The sequence below is a fragment of the Amblyomma americanum genome, chromosome 5 (assembly GCF_052857255.1).
Source record: "Amblyomma americanum isolate KBUSLIRL-KWMA chromosome 5, ASM5285725v1, whole genome shotgun sequence".
Lineage (NCBI taxonomy): Eukaryota > Metazoa > Arthropoda > Arachnida > Ixodida > Ixodidae > Amblyomma > Amblyomma americanum.
The window spans coordinates 40665116-40688717 of record NC_135501.1 but is presented as its reverse complement, the minus strand read 5'-3'; the positions used below and the strand labels follow the sequence as shown (position 1 = coordinate 40688717).

Below are 23602 nucleotides of genomic sequence, written 5' to 3'. Positions count from 1 at the left end.
AGAAGCGAACGGATTCCAAAAGGACCTAGAGAACGCTTGACCTTCTTTGCAAACGGTAGAGGACCCAGTAATCGCGTGCCGAAAAAAAAAAGCGAGCTGGCTGTCGTAGCTAACCCCTGCCCTCAGTTAAAAAGCTACTAAAGAGATTTCCGAACCGATGCCGACTTCCCACTGCACCGTTCCGTTGGAGGGGCCCCATTGCGGGCTGCCGGCGTCTACTTTCAAGAGGAGGGGGTGGGGGTGGGGGGGGTTGATTGCCATCACCAAACGCGCCGACTTCCTCCCCTTGCTCACATCTTACCTCTCCCATGCGTGAACCCACGCACGGAATGAAACCACGCGTTTCCATGCCACGCACAAACGAAGGTATAAACGCGTGCGACGCGTCGCAATAGCCGCGCTACACGCCGCTCAGGTAGGTGGCGCCATCAATTGACGCCACGTGTAACATTTGCAGAACTCTTCATCCACCTCTCCCGTCACCTATTAACCATCTAAACAAGGCATTGTTCATTCCATCAACGCACCCATATTCATATGAAGAACTTCGCCGCGCGGTGGTAACTCTAGCGCTACGTCCATCTGTACGCTACTCCACCAGCACCACGCTTTGCACGGAGCTTTTAAAATTTCCTGGTTTGGTCTGACGAATGCGCGGCCCGCCAAGGTCAGTCTGGAGGCCGCCTTCGTGAGTGTTACGGAAGGAGGGTCGATAAACGGCGCAGGGCGACCCGGTAGTGCGGGCGGTTGTTCGAGCGTGCTGAACGGCGAAGGCGTGCGAGGCGGAAAGTGCGACGCGACGCGTATCTGCTCGGGCTGAGGAGCGAGGCGTGGACATCGGCGGCGACATGTCCTCACCTCGGGAGCTCGACATCGTACTCTTCGGGGCCACGGGCGTCACGGGCGTGTACGTGGTCGAGGAGCTGCACCGCGCCTCCGAGGGCCTGCGCTGGGGCGTCGCCGGCCGGAGTGCCGACAAGCTGCGCCAGACGCTGCGCGCGGCCGCCAAGAACCTCGGCCTCGAAGGTGAGCGCGACGCATCACTTGCGGTGGCACTCAGTTTCATGGGCTCGGTTTGAGTTTTCGCGGGCTGCGCCGCGGGTCTGTGCACTGTCACAACGTGTACAGCTCTGCAAGGATGATAGTAAACGTGTGAACGTAGTATGTGAACCGTAGTACGATGTCACTTTCAAAACTGAACATATTTGAAAAAAAAAAACTTTTTTTTAAATTTTCTTTCGTCAAAACAAAAACTCATTTCTGAATGAACTTCAACAACAATTACGTTTCTGACTAACAGCGCTCCGAAGGTACAGCCCAAGTTGTAACCGTTTGCGCATCTCACGAAACGGAACTAAAATTTTACATCAAAATAATTACCCACTTTTCAGAGCAGTACTGATTGTTTATTCACTATTCAGTTTAGGCTAACACGAATTGTTTATTGACATATATGTCGCTTTTTTCTTGCATTTAATAACTTGAACGCTCGCAGAAGCTCCGCGAGGCGTTTTGGCGCAGACTGGATTGTGATGCCAGCCTACGAACACTTACTTTTTATTTTTATGATGGCGTGTGTCGTTTCAAGAATCACAACAGAGGCACCCGAGACATTCTGAAGCACACTGGGAAAACTTTATTTAGAAAGGCTGACTGGGAGACCAATCGTTGTCGGCGGGGGCCTCAGTCAAGGACTCCGACAGCTTCTGTTATCCTGCGGCGATCAGCCACTGCTGATCACCCGTGCCAGAGCTGGACAGAGCAGCTTCCATGCATGAAAAGGTAGTAACGGTGTGGGGTTGCCGGGGTGGTTTAGGGCACTCCTACATGGAGTGGTATAGGGTTGGACGCTGCTGCATGACGGGCAGTGAGAGGCGTATTGTCGGCACACACTGAAAGCTTGCCTGCAAGGTGTTGCCTGCAAGGATGTCATGGTGTTGCCTCTATTGCGCTGAAGGAATGCATTGATATCTTATGCGAGCCACTTGAAAAAATCTTCAACTTTGCCTTCTATTCCTCCACCTATCCCGATCTGCTTAAGCTAGCTAGAATAGTACCGATTCACAAAAATGGTGACCGTAACCACGTTGAGAATTACCGCCCAATTTCCATATTAAGCTGCATAAACACACTTTTTGAAAAACTCGTTGCAAAGAGAGTGAAAATATTTCTCGAGAAAGAAGCCTTGCTATCTCCTCAACAACACGGCTTTAGACCAAACAGATCAACTGGTACGGCCGTCATATCGCTAACAGACACGATCAACACTTTCCTAAATGATAATAAAATAGTCTTAGGAATTTTCTTGAACATCAAGAAAGCATTTGACACTGTTGATCACGAAATTTTACTGAAAAAGCTGGTGCATTACGGGTTTAGAGGTATCAGTTTAGAATTCTTCAGAAGTTATCTCAAGAATCGGCGGCAAATGATCCAACTTAGCGGTGTAAAATCTGACTTTGAAACAGTTACGGCTGGTGTGCCTCAGGGTTCAGTCCTTGGTCCGATTTTGTTTCCTTGTATATTAATGACCTGCCGCATTTCACACAACACTTCTCTGTTTTTATGTATGCTGACGACACTGCTCTTCTATGTGCTCATGAATCTACAACGGAACTTATTAGCACCGCAAACCGAGAATTGGAAACTTTGTGCAGCTGGTTTATTTCAAATAAACTTGTTGTAAATGTTAATAAGACAAAATGCATAATATTTTGGAGCTCCAGAAAAATCATACATGAAAACCTGCCTTCCGTGCAATGGCTGGGAACACCTATTGCACTTGTCAATAGCATCACTTACCTTGGAATAATTCTAGATGAGAACCTACACTGGAAGCCATACATTCAGGCGCTTTGTAAAAAGTTAGCTGCAGCATGCTTTGCACTGTACAAATGCCGAGATTATTTTGGTAATGACATACTCAGAATTATTTATTTCTCAATTTTTCAAAGCCAGTTATCATATTGCATTGAATCATGGGGCCACACCTACCGATCTTATTTGGAACCACTTAGGGTCTTGCAAAAAAGGGCAATTCGATTCATTTCACATTCAGGATACAACGCCCACACTGCTCCTCTTTTTAAACAGATGGATATACTGCCACTACAATCATTACTTGAATACAGGACTGTCTTGACAATACACACATGCCTGAAAGACAATTACCCGTTACACTCATCGCTATTCTGTATCCCACCACTATGCACTCGCAACGCCACTCATAGAAATTTCCTTCTTCCGAAAACGAAAAATGTCTATGGAGAAAGGATGGCCCATGTTGGTATTAAGCTGTGGAACAAGCTTCCAAGTGAACTCAAACATAGTAAAACTCTTCCTGAGTCATTGAAGAAATATTATAAACAATGAGTGAAGCCAGCTTTTAGCTAGGGATCCAGATGTCTTCACAAGCATGCCTTGTATGAATGTTGAGAAATAAAATTGAATCAATCAATCAATCAATCAATCAAAACAACGTATCGTTAAATCTTACTCTCCGTCTGCGGATGTCGCACAAAACATGAGAAAAAAGAAAATGAGCTGCCACACATACATGAAGGAAGCCAACCGACACCGAAACCAAGGAGAACAAGCGGTATGTTTTTTTTTATTTTATGATGCTGATCAGTGGGACATTAATAGCGTAATTATTTTGTCGCTTAAAGATTGGAAAGCAAAAGAAAAAGCGCCACGTTTCTCCGATGGGATCCAGAACCACGACCACCGAATTTCGCGTCCAACGCTTTTCCAAGTGAGCTACGGTTGTCTAGGGTTCTGTTTTCGAGGGTATTTATTTATACAGCTGTGGAATGAACCGAAGCAAGTAAAATCGCGCATTTTTTTTATTATTGGCGGTTTTTTAAAAAATGTCTATTATATAAATAGTTATGATAGCATCAATTGTCATTGTATAATAGCAGAATGAACAGAAACAAAATGGCTCTAGGGCCATTTTGTTTCTGTTCATTCTGCTATTATACAATGGCAATTGATGCTATCGTAACTATTTTCGTTCATTGCACTGCTCACGTTTTTATTTGTGTACTGTAAGAGCAATTTTCCCTACACTGAATTAAATTAATGTTATGAACGCTGGCGTTAGATCTATATTGAGTATAGATTAAAAAAATAAAAAACTAGATTTTTTTGTCTGGTTCACCACTTTTATCTTCCACTGCACCTAAGGGGATTCCCCGAAACTTTTGACAACTCTTTGATTAACATAAAACAATATGATTTTTAAGATAGACGACGAATTTCCTGTTTTTATATGACATTAAAAAATGTTCCCACAAAAAGGGCTCATACTTTCATCATCATCATCAGCCTTACTACACCCAATGCAGGGCAAAGGCCTCTCCCATGTCTCTCCAATTAACCTTGTCCTTTGCCAGCTGCGCCCACCCTGTGCCTGCAAACTTCCTAATCTCATCCGCCCACCTTACCTTTTGGCGGCCCCTGCTACGCTTGCCTTCTGTTGGAATCTACTCCGCTTACCCTTAAGGACCAGCGGTTATCTTGCCTTCGCATCACATGCCCTGCCCAAGCCCATTTCTTCCTCTCGATTTCGACTAGGATGTCATTAACCTGCGTTTGTTCCCTCACCCACTCTACCCGCTTCCGGTCTCTTAGCGTTACGCCTAGCATTTTTCTTTTCATGGCTCGCTGCGTTGTACTTGAATTGAGAGCGATTCTGGTGGTCCCAGTGCATCGCGGGTCCCGCTGGTTTCCAAAGACTCAGCACCGTTATCTTTGTATGGCCGTGAAGGGGAGAGGTCAGAGCGTCTGATGGCCGCAATACTGCAGATATCTCAGCAAAAGCAAAAATAAACGACGGGAGCAAAAAATTACTGGTGGCACTAAGGAACTTACGTGGCAATAACGCCGAAAACAATACAATTCTATTATAATTCTATTTCAGTTCTATAACTCTGTCTTATCCCTTTGTAGCTGGTGCATTCGTAAGTACTAGCACTGGCAATTACTTGCTAACATTCCGTATTTTCTTCCACACCCTTGATGACGTCACACCGTTTCTAGCAATCGTGAGTTCTGAAACGGCGTCACTTTTGGGGCGACGCAGAGTTTTCGTGCCGATAAACCATCTAATGCTTTCGCATTAGTACGCAGCAAAAGTAGCGCTACGATCGGCTGCTTGAGTCACGTGGTAGCTAGAGAGAGCCTTCATTGGCTGAGGCGCGTAGTACGCATTGACAGCACACTTGACAAGTTGCTGCGGGCAGGGACCCCGGAATAGGGGGGGGGGGGGGGGGACCCACAACATTTTTCCGTTTGTCGGGAACGTGTAAATAACCGTCCGTCAAGAACGTGGAAAGAAATTTTGGTTCTGAACGTTACATCGCTCATACCGTACCTAGACGAAGGCACCGCGAAGGCAGATTAAGTATACATACCCAGCAATTCTGGATATTTTGAGCAGGAAACCGTTTATGAACGCAGTTTTATCATATACGGGTAGACGAATTCGCTATAACAATGTAAAGACAACACTGAACTTCGATAAGGCTGATAATGCCAGCATATTAACCTACCTCGCACATGAATTTGAAGCATTCAGTGAAATGGTCTCCGACCCCTCAATCAATATTAACAGGGTTTGGCTTCATTTTAAGACTATGGTTTCACACTGCATAACTAATCATGTTCCACTAAAAACTAAGCGTCCACAAAGAAACAGTCCATGGGTAACAAGGGATGTTATCCACGCTAAACGTCATGTGAAAAGGTTGCGTATTTCTATCAAAAATCATGGTTCATGTCCTTCTAAAACTACAAAACTAGCGTGCGCAATCGCGAAGTTCAGAGAGATAGGCAAACGGGCCAAGGAACACTACTTTAATGTAACACTGCCTAACTTTCTGACAAACAACCCGCATAGATTTTGGAACCATTTCCGTCCAACTAAGAACCCGTTATCCGACTTGTCTCCAGAAGATAGAGCTAACAATGCTAATGCGTACAACACGTTTTTTCACTCAAGTTTCACAAAAGATGACGGTAATCTCCCGGACTGTTACGGCAATCAAACATCACGCATTGACCCTTTAATCATATCAGATGCCGGAATTTTTAATCTATTACTCACGCTTGACCCTAAAAAATCACCCGGACCAGACAATATCCCAAACGATTTCTTGAAACGATACGCAGAATGGTGCAGCAGATACTTGGGTCTAATATTTCGTAAATCTCTCGAGTCATCAACTTTACCGGACGACTGGAAGAAGGCAAAGATTATACCAATACACAAAACAGGAGACACCACATTACCATCGAACTATAGACCAATATCTCTCACCAGCACGGCTTGCAAGATGCTCGAGCATATCATCCTTCAACACCTAACAAACTTCCTTGATACACACAATCTGTTATCTCCAAACCAACATGGATTCCGTCATGGGCTATCAACCGTCACACAGCTTACAGAGGTTGTGCATGACCTTGCATTCGCCATCAATAACTGTAGCCAGACTGACATTATATTATTGGACTTTTCTAAAGCATTCGATCGCGTCTGCCACAACAAATTAATAGCAAAGTTACGGGGTGCCATCGGGGATGGGGAAATTTTAGATTGGATTTCAGATTACTTATCAAACCGGACACAATTCGTACTGTTTCAGAACATGGAATCTGCGACAGTACCCGTCATATCAGGTGTACCTCAAGGATCCGTGTTGGGGCCACTGTTATTTTTAATTTTCATCAACGACATAACCAACAATATCGATTCTAACATCAAACTCTTCGCCGATGACTGCATTATCTATAAAACAATTAACAGCTACGAAGACCACATTTCACTCAGCGATTCATTGAACAAAATAACCGAATGGTGCAAAACATGGCAAATGACGGTAAACACGACTAAATCTGTTTGCATGACGGTAACAAGAAAAAGGCAACCTTATGATTTTCCGTACTTTGTTAATGGCAGAATACTGACGAAAGTTCACCAGCATAAGTACTTAGGCATCACACTAACTTCTGACCTCAGATGGGACGCGCACATTGCTAGCATAACCTCGAAAGCATTACGCAAACTATTTTTTCTTCGAAGATGTCTGCGCCTTGCACCCACATCGACAAAGCTTCTCGCATATACTACTTTCGTTCGACCAGTTTTAGAATACGCTAACACAGTTTGGTTCCCCCATTCAGTGACTAATGTAACAAAACTAGAAAAAGTACAGCGTAAAGCTTTGCGGTTTATACACAACAAATATAAGCGCACAGATTCACCAACTAACCTCGCGGCTATTTCGGGTTTAGAGACGCTATCATCAAGAGCGCAACAAGCACGACTAAAATTTTTATTTCACCTGATGCACAACTACTACAAGATAGACGTATCAAAATACATATCTTTCTCGCAATCACGCCCGTCGAGGCATAAACACGCAGCCGCGATAACAGAATACTCATGCCATAACGACACGTTCATGTATTCGTACTTTCCCCTCGTGATCAGAGAATGGAATCGCCTTGATCCCTCAATCATAACTGCAACCACATTATCTCAGTTCACGTCACGGATAGAATCATTATCAATTAACGAATAAAGCAGTTTCACTGACATACTCAACCGCCTCTCATCACTTCATTAGATTGTTAATTAATTGTGAAGAAAGTCTTATTTTTTCCGCTGCTGTGTTCCCATGTGCTCTAATTGAATTCCTTATTGCAATGCTCTACCCGACTCCTAGACATGTATTTTTATTTTTCCTTGCTAATGTTTACTTTTTCTTGTATTTTTCTTGTTCCTTTCTGTTCACGTGTGTTTGATTTGTATTCCAAAGTGCACGGCTCAAATTTTTATCATGTTTGTCATTTTTGTTCGCCCACCTGCTATGGTCCCTGATGGGACTGGCAGTATTGTAAATAAATAAATAAATAAAATATCCCCAGGTCACCGACGGCAGTCTTGTATTTTTTTCTTCTGACTTTTTCCTATCGTGAAAAGCGTTCCGCATTCGTTTTCGATGGCAGTCTTAACTGTTCGATGCGGTTGATGGAAACACTTTAAAGGAAAGATTTTGCTACATATCAGAATAATGGACCAATATTTTCAATATTTCCATAAGAGTGTCTTACAATTTTTCAATTTTCAAAATTTTTGCCCGAGAAATCTGGACATCAGGAGATAGGCTTTCCCGCTTGAAAGAAACAAAGACAATGCGCCTGCTGCGCATGCATGTCGAAGCGAGAGTTGGTGCTTGCGTTGTTAGCTAATCGGTGTCACTCGAGTCGGGATATGCCTGGCGCGCGCGGAATGTTCACTGCGCCATCGTTCGGGCGGGCACAGATAAATGGCGGCATGGGGACGGTTGCATTTTGATCAGCTGTACGACTAAGATGCCGTAGCATCCTCAAAGAATTTCCAAGGACAGAAACCCGTCGCACACGGCGTGTACTGCGCTTTCCTTACCAGCTTACTCCCATGAGTAAAGTTGATATACAGGAGCAGTATGAAGCGGCTTAAAGAGCATCGCTCATTGCTTTATCATTCCAAATGGGGTTTCGTTATTTAGAATATGGCTGTGGCTTCGACACTTGATCGCGGCGACCGTATCCCAGTAGCGACGGCTTGGAAAAACACACATTTTATATTTATCTGCACATTAGAGAATCCAGAATGACCGAAATTAACCCGCAGCCCTCCCGGACAGAGTGGTTTGTGGCCGCTCTCTCGGATTCGACCCTTGAAAATTGACCATTACCTATGTTTTACCTAGCTCTGTTAAAATGCTACGTTAGTGCTACATCATCGTCAGGATATGTGCCAAAATCCCTTTGCATAGCTCGCCCTTTGGATTTTCCACAATTGAGGGTCATTCTTGACGCTCGCCCTAAGAAAAATTTCCGGCTCTTGCCGTATCCCGGAAAGGTGACAATAGCCTAGGCGCCGTAAGGTATATTGCGCATGAACTGCACTCAATCACACTGCCAGCGCACACCCTACTGTGAAAGTCGAAATTTACAAGCTGACAACTCAGATGGGCTTACGAGTGCTGAATTTTAAAGCTCAGTCTAGAAACTCAACAGTATGTCTTCTGGGCACTGTGTCCTCTTTCAGACGACCAAAAGTAATCTTGCCTACATGTCCAACCCGTCTTCAAGGTGTCATAAGAAAATCTCAAACAGTTTGCAAACATTTGGAAAATGTCTTGGACAGACATCTAATAAATGTTTTGCAAGATATTTCCAGGTACCTTTCAGACGTTCTGCAAATGTCTTCTACCTCAGCTTATGCTCCGCCTGTTTGAGCAACACGATGTTTTTAGAGGACGTTCCGTAGCTGACTCAAAGACAGCTTCCAGACACCCACAAATGTTTGTCAGACTTTTTGTAACTGTCAAGATAAACCGTCTTGTAGGCATGTCAACAGGCTTCTGATACTGTTACTAAACGTTTATAAATGTCTTGATAAGATAACTTGTCAGCTGCTTGCAAACACAATTTTGACATCTTGATACATCTTGTGGCTATCGTCTGGCTCATCTAGTGCTCCCACAAGATATGTCGTCTCAACTGGCCAAGATTTCTTAAGTACTGCTTAACAAAAACCTTCACACTCATCCATGCAAGCACACGAAACATCAAAGGGTACAAACCCTGCACTCAACTTGTACTATGAGGAAAGCTTCGCTCGTTCATATACCCAACTTCAATGACCTCTGCAATGTCCACGGGGAGAACTGCTGATCTACGAAGTTATACTGAAGGTATTTTATTGTCTATTGCATAGGAATTAGTCTGGTTAAATGCGACCTTCTGTTAGTTGAGTATTGATTGATACCAGAGAAAAAAAGAAACTCAGAAATTATAGCTATTTTACGGGTACACACACGCGTTCTACGTAAAAAGGTCAAGTAGAAACACCCTCTAGACATTTGTGAAGGATTTTTCAATTTTTACTTAAAATCACTGTTATATTTCTGTGCATTTGAGACGCGTACTGTGCTCAGTGGGCGGCCAGGCAGTTTACTTTCGGGGACAGCCCAAAATGAGTTGTTGAGACTTCCGATTGCTATACTGCATTCAAGCCCGTGTAGAACTCTAGAATTTGTCGTTGAGATATCTACAAGAAGTCCTGCAAAAAGTCTTTTAGCTAAAAAGCCTGGGAGCATTAGCTGAGCTAGAAGGTGTCTATAAAGTGTTTCAAGATACCTAGAAATGCCTTGTAATCATCTGAAAGACGTCTTGCACATCTGGTCAAGACGTCTTATGAACATTCGATAACAGTCGCAGAGGTCGGTTGAGACGCCTTATAAAGGCCTCTTCATCTTGGCAAGACGCATTATATAAGTCTAGTAGATGGATTGGTGCTCCGTGGGCAGGGAGTTTTTTTGTCACGTATATGTGACACAGGAATCGGAATAGCATGTCCGGGACAATAAAATATACCTCCCACAGGTAGTTATGCAAGCGTGTACATGTTGGTAACCTGCTAACTTTTTCTGTGTTTCTGATGGTCACGCTTCTTGGGAGGTGTTCCCTGTTTAAACATAAATATTGGACTGTAGCTGCATATAGCTCAAGCCATAAAACATCTTGTAAGGAAGCCTTCAGGGTTCTGAAGCAGAATGTCTTGCAGACAACTTAAGCGGATTAGCAAGCGTTTTGCGTTGTTGCTGAAGGCATAAAAATCCTCCCTAAGACAGCTTCCGGACACCTTGGCTAGATGTCTTCTAGACGAGTGTCACAGCGTCTTGTAGATATCTTTTGTAGCCCTAGATACCTATGACGACTACACACGTTTCAAGATATCTAAAAGATATTCTGTGCTCAGAGCGAAAAAAATTATTTTCAGGCCCCAAGTCCAGCAGTGATCGATTGTTTGTGATTGATTTAATGTGAGCTGTATACAGCACTCTCTCTGTCCACACTGACCGTTATGCCTCACTAAGGCTGACAAGTCGCGCGCTCTGGCAGCTGGCAGCAGCCGCTCTTCATCAGTTCGCCGCTTTGGCGAGCCCATCTGAGACGACTAGCTCAAGTCCGCTTCCATTCGCGAGCGAGTTGTTGCTTGGCGTCGTCCAGGTGGTAGTCGCATGCCGACAGCGGCGAACACTCTGTCCTGGCCGTACACCAAACGCGCGACAAACGCAGCGGCGATACGTATCTTTATGCGCCAGCGTCAAGGCCAACGCCGCCACGCGCTCCCTTTCGTGGCCTCCACGCTGCCGCCGCGGCACCGCTTGATGCTTACCTTTCCTCCTCTTCCTTGCCTCCTCGACAGCGCCCCTCATCGCCTTCCCGCCGTCGTGGCTGCTCCTTCACTCTCTCGCCTTGCCGCAGACGGTCATTTACCCTCGCACGCAGGCTGCGAGTGCTCTCTTACTCTCGACACCAGTCGCCATCTATCGGCGCACGCGGCACGTTGGACTGCGGTCGGGTCGCGCCGGCGGCGCGTAGAATGCGTGTTTACGTGTTCTTCGCTTCCGTCGCTGATGCGCTCTATCACCTAACGTATGTGGGTGTGTGCTGTGCATCACTAGTCACATTTTTCCTGGCCGTTCTACGGTTATCTGACACACATATGCGAGGGTAGTCGACCAGGTACGGTGTGGATTTAAAACCGGTTCTTACAAGCACATGTCTGAGCTGGCGTGTCGTTTGTTGCCGTTTTTTTACGTACGCTTCCAGCTGTGATAATTTTATGCATCAGATTATATATTTATTGATTTGACTGAATGGTGCAGTGACGTGCAAGCGGTAACCGGATCGGCCAGCTGCAGATCGAAGGTTGTCCAGGCGAAGCGCGTGTTTTCAATAGCCAGTACGTCTTAGACATCCGTGCACTGATCTTGCTATTGCTCCCGTAAAGACATTTCGTGCATGGGGATGTAAGCACGACCGCCACCAATTTAAGTTTCTATTTCCGTATGTATCTCAGATGGGTCCGCGGGGTAAAGGGCTGACCGTATAGTATCTCTCTGCTGTTGGTACCTACCTGAATCACAGCAATATATACACGATTATATTACATTCTATGACACGTGGCCAAACTGCTACGCAACGCTGTCACATGCTCCGAGAGCTTCCAAAGAAAATAAACGCGACTTCGGTCCGCAGAATTTGTGAAACCTGGCCTCTCTGCTGATATTGATTAAATCTTGAATAAATTAAGCGAGAATACGTTTTTGTGCGCCAGACAGCAGAAATCATGGCAAAATTTGTTTTCTGTTTGCCCTGTGACTCAGTTGTGCTCACAACAATAATTTGTTGTGACCGGCGCACCACGTAGCTAGCGACAAGAAAGCCCCATTTGTGGTGGGTGCTTTATGGCCGACAGGAAGGATTAAGAGCGCATTGGAATTGAAATTTCATGCTCGCTGGGCACATAATACTTGATACTGACCAAAAAGCTTTTCACTGTCATGGAACACCAAGACAGTAACGATATAAGCGCGAGCGCGTGCTAATCGCCGGCACAATTAACGTGAATGCCGAACTATATGTCATGAGTAACGCATCAGTTCTATCCCTTTGATAAAGCAAAGACCTCTTGCAACACAACCACGCTGTGGAAGTATGCTGGACAACGTTTTTTTAACGCCCGAAGGGAAGTAAGTCGCGGCTATATGCAGGTGCGGCCGCGGAGCAGCCGCCGCCCCGCAGTCCCCAAAGAAACGCCCGCAACGCGGCGCGCCAGTCGGCGGAAAATGGCCGCGCCCGAGAGCGGCTCTTGATTCTGGTATAATAACGTGTCTCGCCGGAGCGTTCATGTCGGCGAAACACGAAGGTCGCGATGACGTGGCTGTGAGGAGATTCACTCGCGGTGGACGGCTGGAACGCGGCACGAGGGAAGAAATGAAGGGCGCTGGACGAGTGAGGCCGAGTCGCCGTAGCGCAGGGCTCCGGGCGCTCACCCGGGGTCCTCTAGCGTGCACAGCACATGGAAGTCTTAAATTTTTCACGCCGCATTACGCCACCGCTACCTGCGGAGGAAGAGGAGGAGAGAAATGGACAGAGGAGCGGTGCTGTGCTGCCGGAGTGAGCACGCTTCCGGAGTAGAGCGTCAAGTTCAAGCATATTCAGTTCCTTTTAGCAAGAAAAGGTGAGGCGAGGATTAAAAGGTGTGAAAACGGCTTGTCGGGCTAAATTGGCATAGCAGCAAAGCAGGAGAAAATCAATTCGCATATGTTCACAAGCAAACACGTCTATGTCTGTACAGTATCTTGGGTACATGTAATTTATGCAATGCACAGGAAACACAAACAGAAAACGGCGGAAAAACTGCTGAGACATAAAACAAAAATATACAAAGATGTCTTAAAGAGGAAGTGCAAACAAAACAATGTTTTATTCATAACAATTTCTCTCGACAAAAAAAAAAAGCTAATTTGGTGGCTTGGTAAGCAAACTGGATCGAATCCAGCAGAACTCAGTTTGTTTAACATTTTGGGCATAACGAAATGCAATGACTATTTATATGAGTACGCGCCAGGTACTGGAAAAACATATTTCGCTTTATGTCGTGTTTATCTGTTTCCAAGATTTTCTTTTAACTCTGTATGTAAAATGGTACCACTATCACTAGGTTTGATATAAGATTTATAAGTCATCTCCAGTCTGTAATCAAATACCCAGAACACAGAAAGTGCAACGTGTCTCAAAAAACGCTCTTTGGTTGGATGGCAATAGGTTGCGCCAGCGATATACCGTACGGCTCTTTTTTGCAATAAATTCAATTTTCATAAATTGGTAACTCCTGTGGTGCGCCGAACTAAGGAGCAGTATTCAAGAAGGGGTAACACAAAAACATTATATAACAGAAGTTTCACAGAAGCTGAGTGAGTTGGCCCGTGATTTTTCTTAACGAAACAGCGCAGCGAGTATACAGGACTGGCACCGACCCTCGCTCCACTCTTTGTCGCTGCGCTGTTTCGCTGAGAGGGACAAGCGAATTTCGTTACATGCTTGTTTACCAGCGCGGGGAGGCACGATAACACGAGGAATGCAGGTCTTGTCTTAACGCAAATCGGAGCCGCAATTAACATATTTCGCTAGACTGTCGCGCTACCTATCCAGACGTCGATATCGGCACACACTGGGTTTTCGGACAACGAAGACGATGGGGATGTGTTGGGGTAGACGACAGTAGAAAACTATTGGAATATATACGAGTCATCGGAATATGTGTTCAAGTAAGAAAGGTAGATTCAGTATATCGCTTACGAGGTTGAAGTATATGTTAAAAGGCCAGAGGAAAAAAGACCGATCCGGATGGCACCCGTCATCACCTCGTTACAACGGAGATGATTTTAGCGTCCACTCATGAAAAAAAAAAAACGGACAAAGGAGAACAAGTCAGGTTGCGTGACGCACGCTGCCTACCCTCCGAAAAAAGCCTCCCACTCCGCAGCAGCAATACTGAAGAGAGAAATGGCGGAAAATGTTAGCTTTTCGACGTGACGCTGAAATAATGCTGCAGTGGATATATGAGTAAGCCAGGATCGTGGCAGCTGATGGACACTTCGCGTGCGTATAGTTTGAACACTTAGGTTATTTTTTTCTTGCATTGCTTGCGAATATTTTATACGCATAGTTGTATATTCCTTGGGCACTGCAGCGGAATGGCCTTTACACTATTTCGCGCGGGAGTGAGCTTCGCAGTGCAGCAGGTCATGAGGATGTAATGTACGGTGGGGGGACTAGTTGGGCCACCGTTGCATGGGCCCTACTGATAGGTCGGCGCAGTTTTTCCTTCTATCTCGAATTCTGCATACTACGGGGGCTGCGCATATAAAAAATAGAAACTGAATAGACTTGTTGCGCGACATCAAATATCGTTTTTATTAATGCGAGAATGGCTCCTTTTCGGACCCATAAGGGTTTCTTGAAGTGTTACGTGTGTGATCGCTGTGTGCGTGGCACGCCTTGAGAGACTGCTGATGCGGCCGAGTGCGTTGTGCAGAGGATGCCCTGGACAAAGTGCCACTCATAGTGGCTGACGTGGCGGATGAGGCCTCCCTGCTGGCCATGGCGAAGCGGACCCGTCTTGTGCTCAACACTGTCGGGCCGGTCAGTATGGTGCATGGCCTGTAGCACCGGTTTCTGGCTGCAGACATTCGCTCCTTTGGTTTTGTTGAACAGTCTCGTTGCGGGGCACAGAACAGGCGCGTCAACTTTCTTAAGTGTGATTACATAAAGCAAAGCTGGTCCATTTACGTTTTTTTCATTACAAATGCAAAAATGAAGTACAGGAGACGAATGGATGGAGTAAGCGTGACGCAACGCTGTGTTCACACTGCACACTTTGATGTCCTCTATTTTTACTGTTATGCCTACGCTGATGGCATGAAGCGATAGGTGTTAAGAACTGCGCATAAGATTTCATGAAGGATTCGGTAGCGTCCCATTAGATGAGACATTGCCGCGTTAAAGAATTCAAGGTATGTATCACGGTTGATGGTTGAGGGCAAAACAATGTTAAGTTGTTGGCTAAAATATTAATGTGCAGGATACTAAAGTAATTCTTAACAAGTTGAGAAAGCAGCAACTATTCAGTACAGGCTATGAGGTATATTGGAACTAGGTAGTGCATGAATCTCAGACCAAAAAGTGTTCGTTGGAATGCATTTGGTAGCTACTGTCAGACCACTAACAACAGATTATCTAATTCCACGAAGAGGAAATGCCTAGCAGTTGCATCTTGCGAGTGCTCACCTATATGAGGCTGAAACCTGTAATCTTACTAAAAAGCTCGAAAGGAAAAAGAGCAAAACTTAGCTGCCTGTGCAGAGAATAGATATAGGGATATTGAGAGACAGTGTTTTTCAGCAGCGTAAGGGACAAATGTCGAGACAAGTGCGCTGCTGAAAAACAATGTCACAACAACTTGCCCAAGCTTCTACAGTATCTGCAGACATGAAGATAGCAACGTGAATTAGGGTACTGGCTGTAGTTATTGACATCATACAAACTTTGCAAAAAGAATAATACCCTTTGACGGGGCACGTCATTTAGAAGATAGGTAGACGTCAGTTTGTGTGTCAATTTTTGTGTGTTGCGCTGCAGTGCTTCGTCATGGATGACCGACTAGCCCTCACCCTTACCTTTGTAAGAAGTTACACTTGAAGAAAATAAACAGCAGGCAGTTTAGCCTGGTTATAAAGCACGGAATACCGTGCGGTAGCGGCGGGCACTTAAGTTCCTTACGTGCTCAAGGCATTTGACCTAAAGGCTTTTTACCATAAAGGCCTTTGACCAAAAGGCTTTCAACCTGAAGGTCCTCACCTGCCAAGTGTGTACACCTGGCAGGTTGCCTACAGCCAGGTGGGCACCTGCCAGAAAGCAGGCTTCAGGCACGTACACGTACCGCCGTCAGCGCGCTTGACACTAACGCTCGATTGCGCGTCCTGCACCGATACTGCACCCCCTGTGCGCTGAGTCCGAGACCATGCTGCACGGTGTGTTTGCGGCAGTTGGAGACAGCTCGTGCCCTGCTTCCACACTAATAGTGTTTCAGTCCCAGCGGCGCTAATGTCAGTGGAAGACACGCGTTCGAGCGTTCGTGTTTAGCGTACTGATAGCGGTACGTGCATACGTATGTCCGAAATCGGAAAAAACGGCTAGAAGTGCTATCGCACAAAAAAATGCATACGATGGCGGCCAATGGTCACCAAGGGGACGTGATGTTAAGAATTTTGATGGGACAGAATGGATGTGGCTGGCGAAGAATTATGCTAATTGGAGTTCACTGGGAGCCTTTATTCTGTAGTAGTGATCTGGCTGCTGCTGATGATGATGAGTTGCAGTCAAGAGCGCAGCACGTCTATTGTGGACTTGGTGCTAGCTCAGAAACTTATAGCATCTTAGAGAAGTTTGCAGCATCCACATTAGGAGCTAATACGTCAATGTAAGCAGTTTACAGTGAAGAAACAAAGTAATTACCTGTATTAGTGCTGAACAGAGTTTAATATATTTGCTTGAAATTGACTGCAGCGCTCCCGTGCATACCCTCTCCTGACTTTTGGTACGCCTGGCGGCAACTTTTATGGAATGCCTCTTTAAAGCCAGCCTTTTATGGAGGCAAAACGCTAAGGCGCCCGTTTGCTGTGTGATGTCAGTGCACGTTAAACATCCCCAGGTGGTCGAAATTATTCCGGAGCCCTCCACTATTGCACCTCTTTCTTCCTTTCTTCTTTCACTCTCTCCTTTATCCCTCCCCTTACGGCGCGGTTCAGGTGTCCAACGATATATGAGACAGATACTGCGCCATTTCCTTTCCCCCAAAACCAGTTATTATTATTAAAGCCAGCCTGTCTTATGCGGCACAATTTTAGGGCAACTGGCGCATATAATCTGACGACATGATTCGAACCTGCACCAAATGGCCTCAGCTGGGGAGAGAATTAAACCTGCAGAAGTCATCTGCGAGACATTTTTAGTATCAAGGATTTCAGAACTTTAAAAGATGAATTTCAAACTCATGTCAATGCTTATTGAAGCAGCTGGTCTTTCATTTCGTTTTTCTTGATGCGTAAATATTCAGTCCAAATTAAGTGTTGGCTAAAGCCCCGCGGGCAACTATGACGGCATCTTAATGGCCCCGCAGTTGATTAATTATCTCAGCCTCGTGTTCGCGCTGTACACCCTGAAGTCCTCTTAAAAACGTGCACGAATCACTCGGCATGCATGAGGTGGACACTGTATATAGACCTTTCTATCGGGCGAGGAGAATGTGGAAACGCCCCCTCTCCGGGTCCAAGGAGCCCTTATAGGAATGGTTTATATAGGCTCTCACCTTGCTCAGAGGCTCGCTTTGCACAGATTTTTTTAGTGTAAATGTCCTTCGCGTACGTGCTCAAGATAAAATGATACCGACTGTTTTTAACTTATTGAATTGTGTGTTTATCCAATCTTTCTGCATCTATATAGCTGTGCCTTGTCTACTTGTCAAGTAATTATCCTCTTTTTTTTTTAATATCTTTTGAGAATCCCAGACGGTTAAGTCAGCTGTGGAGCCCAGTTTCCAATATGGGTGTCAAAATAATTTGAGCCTCTGGTAACACCAAGGCACTTCCAGTGGAACAATTTGTGACTTAATTTATTTTCGGTAAAGCTTACAGCGTCTACATAGAATTGATTTGTGTTTTCCCATGTATTCTGTTCTGTGCTCTTGCCCATATGTAATCCTTGCCTTCGTTTCTTTTTTTTTCTGCTGCAGTACCGCTTCTTTGGGCGCCAAGTGGTCAAGGCGTGCGTCGATAGTGGCACCCACCACATTGACATCAGCGGGGAACCTCAGGTGAATTCAACTCAATTTTTTTTTGTTGCTCCTTTTGTTGGCGACTGGCCATATGCAATCCAGTCCGGTTTCGAGGAAACTGATTTTCTGTGAGCAAGCAGTGACCTCCTGAGTAGAAACCAGACATCCGTGCGCACATGCGCGTGCGACACTTATTTATGTATTTACTTTCCCATAGTGCAACCTCGCATGGTGCTATGGCAGGAGCAGATAAAAAAAAATGTGCGCAAACAGACTGGAAAAATCAACACCATTTGACATATTTCGCACCACCACCTCTGCCCTATGTTCTATCTGCTTTAAGCAAATTGAAACGAGGAGGAGTAATTTCAGTCATACACGCTGCCGTGTAACCATGTTTTGGTAACCTAGACGATCTGTTCAGAATTCATCAAAACATATTAACTGAAGGTAGTCAGGAAACTGGTTGACAAGTCTTGTGGAATTGATATGTGATGTTGTGTAAGTATCGGCGACACTGGGTGAGTGGCAATAGCGGTCAATTCCCTGTCACCGCTGTCCGCCAGTAACAAAAAACAGTGAACCATGTCCTTTTATATTGGATTTCATTAGACTGTAATGTGCAGCTGCCAATTGCAAGAAATAATAATAATAACAATTGGTTTTTTGGGGAAAGGAAATGGCGCAGTATCTGTCTCATATATCTTTGGACACCTGAACCGCGCCGTAAGGGAAGGGATAAAAGAGGGAGTGAAAGAAGAAAGGAAGAGAGAGGTGCCGTAGTGGAGGGCTCCGGAATAATTTCGACCACCTGGGGATCTTTAACGTGCACTGACATCGCACAGCACACGGGCGCCTTAGCGTTTTTCCTCCATAAAAACGCAGCCGCCGCGGTCGGGTTCGAACCCGGGAACTCCGGATCAGTAGTCGAGCGCCCTAACCACTGAGCCACCGCGGCGGGGCGCAAGAAATAAGACCACCTTATTCGCAAAAAAAAAAAACGATAGGAAAGGAAAGGAAAAAAAAACTGTTATGGTTGTGAAGTACCGGTCATAATATATACAGTTGAGCACTTCTTTTTTAGCCAAAAACACGATTTAGACCGCTGTGAATGCGTATAAAGGCTTACCGCAGCATGTTGAAAAAGCATATGACATCAAAATCACCGTACTGTTCTCTAAACAGCAATACGTTTGGTAACAATCCGAGTGGAAAACACAGCAATGTATGTTCTTCTCAAAGGCTGTGATTTTCTCCCTCACAATGTGTGTTATGGTGGCCTGGTCATGTCCGCGCTCGTTATCGAATCCAAAGGTTGTCGATTCGAATCGTGGTGTTTTCATGTGTGTTTATTTCTGTTTCCTTTATCGTTATTATATGTGTAAAGTGCAGTCGGAACATATCCCACTCTGAACTACGATAGAAATCACGCTTAATTTCGTTTGCATTGTTTCATTAAACATCTCTCCCGGCGGTTAACTGTTGCACCATTTCCAGGGCGACCAACAGTTCAACCGTTTGCAGTTAGTCGAGAAAAAGACGAATGCCAGTGGCAGGACAGTTTGTCCCGAAAAAGACTAACCTCTCGCCTCCTGTTGGCCCTTTATTTCTAAGAGTCTGGCGCCACAACTGCGGGACGAATCGTGTACTGTAGCATTTCGGCGATGTGATCATGGCCTAGCACATTCGGATGAGCACATTGGGATGCCCACGCCAGTGCTGCCTCTTGTGCAGTACCTGGAGCAGATGCGGGTCGACTTCCACGACGAGGCCAGCGAGAAGGGAGTCGTGATCCTGAGCGCGTGCGGCTTCGACAGCATCCCAGCTGAGATGATGCGGCAGCACTTCCACGGTGTGTGTGTCCTCCGTACTTTCTCAGAGGCTTGGGCAGAAAAAACGGGCATAGTGTTACAGCGCGACAACTGTGTGGTCTATACTCTTCCGGGACTTCGCGTCGGGAACGTACGTGCACGCAAAATATGCGGTCGCGGCGCGATCCACCGAGCGATTAAAGATGGAGAGATGGGAGTAGAAGACAGGGAAGTAGGGTTCTTGGGTGCCTCGATGGCCAGCGCCGCTTGAATCCCTTCAGGGAAGCCAAGCGCAATTAACTAACCACTGAGAGAATGAGGGAGAGGATTTCGCTCAGCCTGGTTCGAAGTTGGGTACCCCAGCTCAGTAGCCTATAGTGCACTAACCGCTGCGCCATCGCAGTGGGTAGGTAACGATGAAAGGCAATTCTGAGCGAGAACAGTGGTGGAAGGGAAATTGGTTTTGAGGAAGTGAAAGGCGCAGTAACGATATAACTTCTAGGTGGACACCTCAGTTGTGCCGTGAGGAAGGGAAAAAAGGAGGGAACGAAAAAGAGAAAGAGGGTGCCGCAGTGGATGACTGCGAAATATCTTCGACCACCTGGGGATGTTTAACGTGCACTGACATCGCACAGCATATGACGCCTTTTGCGTTTCGCTTCCATCCAAACGCGGTGTGTTGTGGCAAGAGTGGAGACGCAAGGACAAGGCAGGCTTCAAGTGTGCGGGCGTAGTAGTAGCTCTATGGGGCGGGCACCTGACCCCGCCGTGAGGGAAGCGTTTAGTGGCGCCACTGTTCGCTTCCTCTAGCGTGACTGTATGGACCTCCTTCACCCCGCGACGTCACGAAGATGCGGTGGCGCTGATGTTAGCAGCGACTTTCGCATGGTAGGCAAAACAGGTTCCGCTTGCCTGTGCCTACCGCAGCTGCCGCAGGTACCGGCGGCTGCTTCAAGCCTGTGCACTGCAGAAGCAGCATGTATTGACCAGCTGCGTCACTGCTGGATCCGCGTAATAACATAAAAAAATATTAAATTAGCCTCGATAGGTTTCTCGCGCATAAATGCCGCATTCGGAAACTGGCTAACAGGCATTGGGCTACGGTAGTAAAGCACGAGGTCTGGTAGTCGTTAGGCACTGCCACTCAATGCACTTAATAGCATGCAAGTTACTGCGTTCATTCACCTGAACTTCAGGATAGTAGGCTGATAATTCCTAAAGGAAAAAGAAAAGACATATGCAGCTGCACACGTACTTATCACCTTGAGCCGGAGTGCACGGGGCGCCGACAGGTACATTCGCCCCCAAGGAATGCGTTTTTTTGTTAATTGCACACCATGTTTTATTGGCGCGTTTTATGAAATTTAATATTTACTTGAAACTGTTTCTTGATATGACGACGTAATTATTTCATTCGAGTAGAAAGAAGTCTGGTAAGTTGTGTCAATCTTGCGCGGTCGCGTTGGTATGCTTAGAATAGCGTACCTTAAGTGTGCTAAACGCCATATGCTTTTTCATTGTATCATGCATGTGTCATGTTTCATGGGGTAATACATGATCGCGAAGCTTGTTTGCAAAGAAGCAGCCGCAGGCGTGCTACTAACAGACACGTGGCGAGATTGAGAGGGGACGTGGCATGAAAAGTGTTTTCGTTATTCATGCATGCGATATGTAACTAAACTTGGTGCAAATATGAAATTCCTACGCTAGTTTCAGTCATTCCTTTTATTTATAGCTATACCTGGTGCAGTTCTGGGCAATTATAATTAACACCGTCGTCAAGTCCCCCAAGGTCTCAAATAATTGAGTAGATAGTCCGCAGTTTTTTTTATGCCAGCATGTACATAAAGCCCTGTTCTGTATGATGACGCGATTAGTTCTTTTTCTATATGATCAGTACTTATGCATGCATAGTTACATGAAAACGTTTCTTACAAAAAATAACTAACACAATACTGCGCGTGTAGGGAAAAAAATCGAGAGATTTATTACGCTCCTCAACGTCTCAGGAATAGTTTGCGACAAATGAAATAATTTTATTTTCATGCGAATTACGAAGGTGAGTGATCCAGTCGCAGAAAATGTGAGAGGTCACAAAACGAACCTTAAAGTTTATTCCCTCGTTTATGGCATCTTCGCTTTCGCTTTGGTCAAAGAAATGCGGCACTGAAATCAAAGAAATTACCTCAATTTTTGACGACCACACTTCTAAAGAGCGTAATTTATAAATTTGTACTCAATATTTTGCTATAATTTTTCGTCACGAAACTAGACTTCAGGGCTAGGAAAGAAAATAATTCTAGAAATAAAAAATTTTCACCAAATCGACCAGCTTAACAAGAGGACAAGTCGGCCTGGCCGGTGCGTGGTCATGCGGCTGAAAACAGCGCTAAGCGAGACAGGAGATCAGAGACACGACGCTGTCCCCACTTTTCGCACAGCGCGACACGTACGTATGTCAGCAGACGATGAGCGCATGTCTGCTCCGACGAAACAAGGCCAGCACTTCCCCTCACTATTGTCCCGAAGTAAAATCATTCCGGCTAGTGCAGAGTGTCAAAACTTGTTTTATTCAATGCCTAGCGCATAAATAAACGGCAGGAACGCTTTCTACATGTTTACTACTAACCATATATACAATACAGTGGCAAACTATTTCTCTTTATAGGCCGCACGTGGCCAATGCGAGCTCGTGTACTTCAACAAATTACTAAGTTGGAAGCATCGACCATTGCTATGATTCGCAGAAACTGGAAACGCGCCTACAAGCCTTGAAAACCCGCGCTCAACACCTATCCGCGACGCCACTCTCCGACCTTTTGCCTACCACGAGCTCACTAGCGACTGCAGCGCCACCTCGTTTGTTTAAAAACATGCGGGAGGTCTATACGGTTACAGTGCACTAGAATATTGGGTAGTGTGCTCACTGCGCCGCGTCTCCATAGGCCGGAGTGAAGCCGCCGATGTCGACAATTTTTAGTTTCCCGCTTGTCCGCTAGGTGCCGCTACCGTTCCAGGGCCAAGTTAATTCAGATATAAATTTCATTAACATGCAAGGTGGCAGGAATAGACTGAAATGGGAGGAAATAGAAGAACAGTTAAGACAGGAGGAATTAATGGTATATGGTTTAGCGGAAACACATCTTAGAGACATGGAGCAACCACCCTGTAACCCAGACTACGCATGGGAATTTTGCAATAGAACAGAGGGCAGCAGAAAGGGAGGTGGAATTGGGGCATTTATTCATAAAAGTATGAATTTTCAAAGGGTTAGACTGGGATGCAGGGAACATTTATGGCTAAAAGGAACAGTGGCAGGCAAGCAAACACTCCTTGGCTTTGTATACCTGTGGACAGGGGTTAATGCCAAAGAGGAAAACAGGAAAATGTTAGAATGTATTGCAAGCCACATTGATGAGCTAGGAGGGCAGGGCGAGATAATTATATTAGGCGACATGAATGCACACATAGAAGACCTGGATGGGTACACGGATTCGACAGGAAGCATGCTGCAGGACATGTGTGACAGGCATGATTTAGTTGT

At 45.6% G+C, this 23602-nt stretch overlaps 1 protein-coding gene across 3 annotated transcripts in view; it reads left to right on the top strand.

The window, feature by feature from the left end:
* Positions 1 to 403: 403 nt before the first annotated feature.
* LOC144132398 (saccharopine dehydrogenase-like oxidoreductase) overlaps positions 404 to 23602 on the top strand; it is an 87085-nt gene continuing 63886 nt past the window's right edge. Inside the window, exons 1-5 of one of the 3 annotated variants that reach the window (XM_077664782.1) lie at positions 404 to 667; positions 726 to 1026; positions 14951 to 15057; positions 18206 to 18286; positions 19982 to 20099. In XM_077664782.1, the coding sequence (XP_077520908.1) occupies positions 849 to 1026; positions 14951 to 15057; positions 18206 to 18286; positions 19982 to 20099 (484 nt within the window). In that variant the 5' untranslated portion in view covers positions 404 to 667; positions 726 to 848. The remainder of the gene's footprint in view (positions 668 to 725; positions 1027 to 14950; positions 15058 to 18205; positions 18287 to 19981; positions 20100 to 23602) is intronic. The other 2 variants (XM_077664784.1, XM_077664783.1) reach the window with 2 other exon arrangements.